Source organism: Pelodiscus sinensis, chromosome 30, assembly GCF_049634645.1.
Source record: "Pelodiscus sinensis isolate JC-2024 chromosome 30, ASM4963464v1, whole genome shotgun sequence".
In the NCBI taxonomy this organism is placed as follows: Eukaryota; Metazoa; Chordata; order Testudines; family Trionychidae; genus Pelodiscus; species Pelodiscus sinensis.
The window spans coordinates 8,458,206-8,465,535 of record NC_134740.1 but is presented as its reverse complement, the minus strand read 5'-3'; the positions used below and the strand labels follow the sequence as shown (position 1 = coordinate 8,465,535).

Genomic DNA, 7,330 nt, shown 5'->3' with positions numbered 1-7,330 from the left:
ACATCAATCAAACAAATCCCAGCTGAATGAAGGTTTCCTCAGCACTGATGTTTTCCATGAGAAAACGCTGATGTTGAGGACACTTTGTATTTTCCATGCGATTTCATATTGACCCTTCTGCAGCAGAATTCAGGTTCCCTAGCGATTCAGGGTGAGCGTGAGTGTTCCAATATTGGAATTTCCATCAGACCTTCCATTTTCCAGCCAGCTCTTTTTTGTGACTTTTGTGTTTGTGCTCAGAAATCTCCATGTAAGTTCCCCAATTAGAGGAAGAAGAATTCCCACCTCTTCTCCAGTGCTCCTTATTGAGAGATCACCCTTCCCTTTGGTTCTCAGCTGAGCCCGTTTTACAGTGCTACCCCCTAGAGTGACCTAGTGGTTTGATTCAGTTTTCTTTGTTTGATTCTTTTGAATCTATGTATGTGTGTTTGTGCCTTTGTGTGCATTTGTGATTGTGTGTGTGTGCTGCATTTCCAAAAGACTGGTCTTATGGCTGTAACATAAAATCTGGCTTCATGAGAGCCCACTTGTATTCTGGGGAATGCCGACTCACTGCGTAGCCCAGATCTCTGCAGTCTTCCATTCCCAGGTTCCACCTGGGTAATTCGTTATTCTTTGATGTATATTGAAGGTGCTAACAACAGGCAAAATGCTCATATGTATTATTGCTCATTTTCATTTCAACTGTGGGGGAGGGGGTGTTCACGTCATTACCCATTATTATGACGTCCCTTGTGAAAATTAAAACATCTGGTATGAAAGAAATTACATCTTGCATTGCAGGATCTTTTCTCTTCCAGCCCCTTTACAGGCAGGAAATGGGAAAAGATCCTCAACGTTTGCAACTCACTAGGGCTCTGCGTCCCTAACCTGTGAGATTGATTCCAGATGAGAATCTGGACTCTTCTTTCCCACACTGAGAGAAGCCAACACATGTCCAATGCCACTCTGGAATGAGAGGATTGACTGGAATTCCCATTTTGGGAAGAATGTCAGTGCCAGAAATGTCAGAGACCCTCCCTGGGATTCAACTTCCACCCATCGGAGATGGGAGTTGGCCCGGCATTCTCTTACTCTCTGGAGAGCTTTAGCTATGCTGGTCTCCCTTCTTACACTTTACTCCTGGGAGCCGCCCCCTTCATGTGAGTTAAGAAGTCAGCGGGAACATTCGCATGGGCATAACGAACCTCCTATGCGTAAGATGAGAATTTGACCCTGAAGGAAGAAATCCTATCATTTAAATTTGACTGCAGAATAACAACCCCAGAGGGACAAGGGAACAAAAGGAAAGACTCATCCCTTTTTTTGGACATTCACTTAGACATAAAATTATATCTGAGGAGATAGACCAGATTCCCAGGCAGAGGAAAATAGTAAAACTCCTTTGCTGGCAGAAATTGAGGAATCTTCTTTGGAGTCAATACATCTGATCCCCCACCTATTGTAAATCAGCAGTAATTCCCCTGCAGTCAGTAGGGTCGCAGCTGGAGTTGATCTCAATTGACACAAAAACAGCTACATCAACTTGCACCTGCTGCTGAGAGGGCACCGGGACATATTTCCATATTGAACTGCAGCTCGTTTTACTGCGAAGAGATGGTTACCCAGCCTGACATGTTGAGCTCCAGCGTCTCTTCCTTTCTCACCCCTGCAGATGACCTATTCTGTGAGTGAGCCTGGCGAGAACCAGACTATCTCCGATGGCTTCATCCTGGTGGGCTTTTCCTACCTTAACGAGCAGCAGATCCTTCTGTTTTTGCTGCTTCTGCCCACCTACCCAATGGCCCTGGTGGGGAACCTGCTCATTATCCTCCTGATAATCCTGAACTCCTCTCTCCACACCCCCATGTATTTCTTCCTGGTGAACCTGTCTCTCTTGGAAATCTGCTGCACCACCAGCGTGACCCCTCAGCTGCTGGTTCACCTCCTGGTGGAGCAAAAGACCATCTCCTTTGTGGGATGTATGGTCCAGATGTTGGTCTTCAGCACCCTGGGCCTCGCAGAATGCTGCCTCCTCGCAGCCATGGCCTACGACCGCTACGTGGCCATATGCCGCCCCTTGCACTACACCACCATCATGAGCGGCCGGGCGTGTGCGCTGCTTGCAGGGGCTTCATGGACCATTGGCCTCTTAGCAGAATCAGCTGAGACCACGTGGCTCTTCAGCCTGCCCTTCTGTGGCTCCAAGCGCATCCCCCACTTCTTCTGCGACATCCGGCCAATAGAGAAGATGGTGTGCGCCGATACATGGAAGAACGAGATCCTGGGCTTGACTGTTTCCGCGCTGTTCATCATGGGCCCTTTTGTACTGATAATCCTGTCCTACATCCTCATTATCTCCACCATCCTCCAGCTGCCGTCGGCAGAGGGGAGGCATAAAGCCTTCTCCACCTGCTCCTCCCACCTCATGGTGGTGACTTTACTCTATGGAACTTGCCTTTCAGCTTATCTAAAACCCAAGTCCAGCTACACACCAGAGAGTGATCATTGGATTTCCCTCCTGTACACTGTTGTCATACCCATTTTGAACCCCATAATATACACGCTGCGGAACAAAGAGGTGCATGGCGCCTTCAGAAAGTCTCTAGACAAGAGTGTCTGTTCCCACAACTAGAGAAATTAGGGAAGGAAAACGAAAGTGAGTTAATTGATACAATGGAAAAGAGGGGAAATCACTGACATTTTCCCAGATATTTCCTCAAGCTGTTCATTTTGTTAACTGATATTTGCCTTTTGCCAAACTTTTACTTGTAGTAAACCCTTCTGGTGTATTGCAGGAGAAAATGTTGTTACCAAAAAAGTTAATCTATATAAGAGGGAAATCTATATAATCTATAGAAGAGGGCAGTTCGTGGGACGGCTGAGGCGGCTCACGGGTGGAGTGTGGCGGAGTGACTCACGTTGTCGGCGGCGGCAGAACACTACGGAGAGGCGGAGCCAGCGGCGGACCACATAAGGTGTATCAACCTCTGCCCCCCTCCAGGTTGGGATGGTAAAACCCTGCTGGGTGAACTTTTGAACCCTGGGGCAGCACTGACCCGGGGCAGAGACTTTTGGGGTGTCAGACTTTGGGACTTTGGGTGATTTTTGGGTTGCTGAACTCAAGAGACTCCTGGGGTGTTGGACTTTTGGGGACTTTGGGGAATTCGTAGCTGGAGGGTGTGTCTTTGCTCATGTTTAGTCTACAAATCCGAGTTGTGGTGTTTTCCCAATTTCGGTTACCTCATGTTATTAAAGGTTTGCTGCTATTCCAAGGCTCTGTGCTTGCGAGAGGGGAAGAATTGCCTCTTTGAGGCACCCAGGGGTGTATGTAAGATTTCCCAGGTCACTGGGTGGGGGCTCGAGCCAGTGTAGTACTGCCTTGTTGGGAGGAGACCCCTAGAGACTGAACCTGTCCCTTGCTGCTATTAACTCGGCCTGGAAGAAGGGTTACATGCACAAGAAATTTTTTCTGAAAATCCCTTCCGAAAAAAGCAAGAAGCCTGCAGTATAGACATAGCCTGAGTGAGAGGCAGGCCCTGCTCACAGACTCCTGCAGGAACAGGGCTAACAGGGTCATACGCTAATTGGCACCAGGCCCAGGCTGGGAGCATGTTCCAGAGGGGCCGGGACAGAGCAGCTTGCGAGGAGACACCTTGGTACCAACACCCCCCCAGGTACCAGACACAGCGACCCAGGGCCAGGACAGGGGCGAACCTGGCAGCAGGAAAGGTAGTGACTGAATCACCGTGTGCAAGGGAATCTTCCCCTCTCCACCGGCATCCCCACGAGTGGGTATCACCTCAGCCTCTCCCCCATTATACAGTATAGCCGCCTGTGACGGGGTGCTGCAGTATAGCGCCTGTGCCGGGGGGCCATAAGTGCCTTGTTCGGAGTGCGAGGGGCAGGGCACCGGCATTGTGCCAGGTGTTCATGGGCCGCTACGCGTCTGGCGGCCCCAGGCGCAGCGGCCAAGACGCTGCCCGGACGCTACGGAGTGGGTGGAGCCACCCTGTGACATCAGAGCAATGTCCCGTCCAGCACCAGAAGCGGCGGGGGATTTAAAACGCCACGACACTCCGGGAAGCGGTGCCGGCTAGCGGGACCCCAGTGGAGCAAAGGGGATCCAAACCCGGTGAACGTAGGGGTGGTAGGGGCAGATGTATCCCCAGCAGGTCCCCCTGAGGCAATGGGGATCCAAACCCGGTGAACGTAGGGGTGGTAGGGGCAGATGTATCCCCAGCAGGTCCCCCTGAGGCAATGGGGATCCAAACCCGGTGAACGTAGGGGTGGTAGGGGCAGATGTATCCCTAGCAGGTCCCCCTGAGGCAATGGGGATCCAAACCCGGTGAACGTAGGGGTGGTAGGGGCAGATGTATCCCCAGCAGGTCCCCCTGAGGCAATGGGGATCCAAACCCGGTGAACGTAGGGGTGGTAGGGGCAGATGTATCCCTAGCAGGTCCCCCTGAGGCAATGGGGATCCAAACCCGGTGAACGTAGGGGCGGTAGGGGCAGATGTATCCCCAGCAGGTCCCCCTGAGGCAATGGGGATCCAAACCCGGTGAACGTAGGGGTGGTAGGGGCAGATGTATCCCTAGCAGGTCCCCCTGAGGCAATGGGGATCCAAACCCGGTGAACGTAGGGGCGGTAGGGGCAGATGTATCCCCAGCAGGTCCCCCGTGGAGCAATGGGAGCTCGAGCCCCTACAGGGAAGTCAGGCGGTCGGGCCGCTGGAGGCCAGGTAGGCCTCTTGCGGGGACGGCAGGACAAATGCGGGAGGAGAGAGAGAGAGGAAGTAGCCCGGGGCAGGACCATACTAGCTTTGTGGGCTGACGAGTTTCAGAGGGAAGCCCCCATGAGCCGAACCGGACTTCGGAGGGTCCGTGTACTTAGGGCCCTGGGCTGGAGACCATGAGTGAGGGAGGGCCCAGGCACCCCTTTCCCCTCTAACCCCCGAGGAGCAAGTACCCATGACTGGGGAAGAGACGCACATAACCACCTCTCCCCTTTACAGACTCTCCTGTCTGTCTGAGCAAGGGCAGAACAAGAATACAGACAGCTACAGTATAGCCACCCCTTCCCTGCCCCACCCTCTGCTGCCCCAGTGCCCATTATACAGTATAGCCGCCCCTTCCCCGCCCCACCCTCTGCTGCCCCAGTGCCCATTATACAGTATAGCCGCCCCTTCCCCGCCCCACCCTCTGCTGCCCCCTAGTGCCCATTATACAGTATAGCCACCCCTTCCCTGCCCCACCCTCTGCTGCCCCAGTGCCCATTATACAGTATAGCCGCCCCTTCCCCGCCCCACCCTCTGCTGCCCCCTAGTGCCCATTATACAGTATAGCCGCCCCTTCCCCACCCACCCTCTGCTGCCCCCTAGTGCCCATTATACAGTATAGCCGCCCCTTCCCTGCCCCACCCTCTGCCGCCCCCTAGTGCCCATTATACAGTATAGCCGCCCCTTCCCCGCCCCACCCTCTGCTGCCCCCTAGTGCCCATTATACAGTATAGCCGCCCCTTCCCCACTCACCCTCTGCCGCCCCCTAGTGCCCATTATACAGTATAGCCGCCCCTTCCCCACTCACCCTCTGCTGCCCCCTAGTGCCCATTATACAGTATAGCCGCCCCTTCCCTGCCCCACCCTCTGCCGCCCCCTAGTGCCCATTATACAGTATAGCCGCCCCTTCCCCACCCGCCCTCTGCTGCCCCCTAGTGCCCATTATACAGTATAGCCGCCCCTTCCCCACTCCACCCTCTGCTGCCCCCTAGTGCCCATTATACAGTATAGCCGCCCCTTCCCACCCCACCCTTTACTGCCCCCTAGTGCCCATTATACAGTATAGCCGCCCCTTCCCCACTCCACCCTCTGCTGCCCCCAGTGCCCATTATACAGTATAGCCGCCCCTTCCCCACTCCACCCTCTGCTGCCCCCTAGTGCCCATTATACAGTATAGCCGCCCCTGCCCCACTCCACCCTCTGCTGCCCCTAGTGCCCATTATACAGTATAGCCGCCCCTTCCCCACCCACCCTCTGCTGCCCCCTAGTGCCCATTATACAGTATAGCCACCCCTTCCCCACTCACCCTCTGCTGCCCCCTAGTGCCCATTATACAGTATAGCTGCCCCTTCCCTGCCCCACCCTCTGCCGCCCCCTAGTGCCCATTATACAGTATAGCCGCCCCTTCCCCACTCACCCTCTGCTGCCCCCTAGTGCCCATTATACAGTATAGCCGCCCCTTCCCTGCCCCACCCTCTGCCGCCCCCTAGTGTCCATTATACAGTATAGCCGCCCCTTCCCCACCCGCCCTCTGTTGCCCCTAGTGCCCATTATACAGTATAGCCGCCCCTTCCCCACCCACCCTCTGCTGCCCCCTAGTGCCCATTATACAGTATAGCCGCCCCTTCCCCACTCCACCCTCTGCTGCCCCCTAGTGCCCATTATACAGTATAGCCGCCCCTTCCCACCCCACCCTTTACTGCCCCCTAGTGCCCATTATACAGTATAGCCGCCCCTTCCCACCCCACCCTTTACTGCCCCCTAGTGCCCATTATACAGTATAGCTGCCCCTTCCCCACTCCACCCTCTGCTGCCCCCTAGTGCCCATTATACAGTATAGCCGCCCCTTCCCCACTCCACCCTCTGCTGCCCCCTAGTGCCCATTATACAGTATAGCCGCCCCTTCCCCACTCCACCCTCTGCTGCCCCCTAGTGCCCATTATACAGTATAGCCGCCCCTGCCCCACTCCACCCTCTGCTGCCCCTAGTGCCCATTATACAGTATAGCCGCCCCTTCCCCACCCACCCTCTGCTGCCCTAGTGCCCATTATACAGTATAGCCGCCCCTTCCCCATCCCACCCTCTGCTGCCCCCTAGTGCCCATTATACAGTATAGCCGCCCCTTCCCCCCACCCTCTACTGCCCCCCAGTGCCTATTATACAGTATAGCTGCCCCTTCCCCACCCTCCCTCTGCTGCCCCCTAGTGCCCATTATACAGTATAGCCGCCCCTGCCCCACTCCACCCTCTGCTGCCCCTAGTGCCCATTATACAGTATAGCCGCCCCTTCCCCACCCACCCTCTGCTGCCCTAGTGCCCATTATACAGTATAGCCACCCCTTCCACGCCCCACCCTTTGCTGCCCCCTAGTGCCCATTATACAGTATAGCCGCCCCTTCCCCCCACCCTCTACTGCCCCCCAGTGCCTATTATACAGTATAGCTGCCCCTTCCCCACCCTCCCTCTGCTGCCCCCTAGTGCCCATTATACAGTATAGCTGCCCCTTCCCAACTCCACCCTCTGCCACCCCTAATGCCCATTATACGTTATAGCCACCCCTTTCCTGCCCACACCC

At 55.1% G+C, this 7,330-nt stretch overlaps 1 protein-coding gene across 1 annotated transcript; it reads left to right on the top strand.

The window, feature by feature from the left end:
* The first annotated feature begins 1,654 nt into the window (after positions 1-1,654).
* Positions 1,655-2,614, top strand: LOC102446712 (olfactory receptor 10A4-like). The gene has a single exon (XM_006132131.3). The coding sequence runs from the start codon at positions 1,655-1,657 to the stop codon at positions 2,612-2,614; it is 960 nt and encodes a 319-aa protein (XP_006132193.2).
* The last annotated feature ends 4,716 nt before the right edge of the window (positions 2,615-7,330 follow it).

Excerpts from the sequence above, each read along its gene's own strand:
- LOC102446712 (XM_006132131.3), top strand. The coding sequence starts at position 1,655 with ATGACCTATTCTGTGAGTGAGCCTGGCGAGAACCAGACTATCTCCGAT.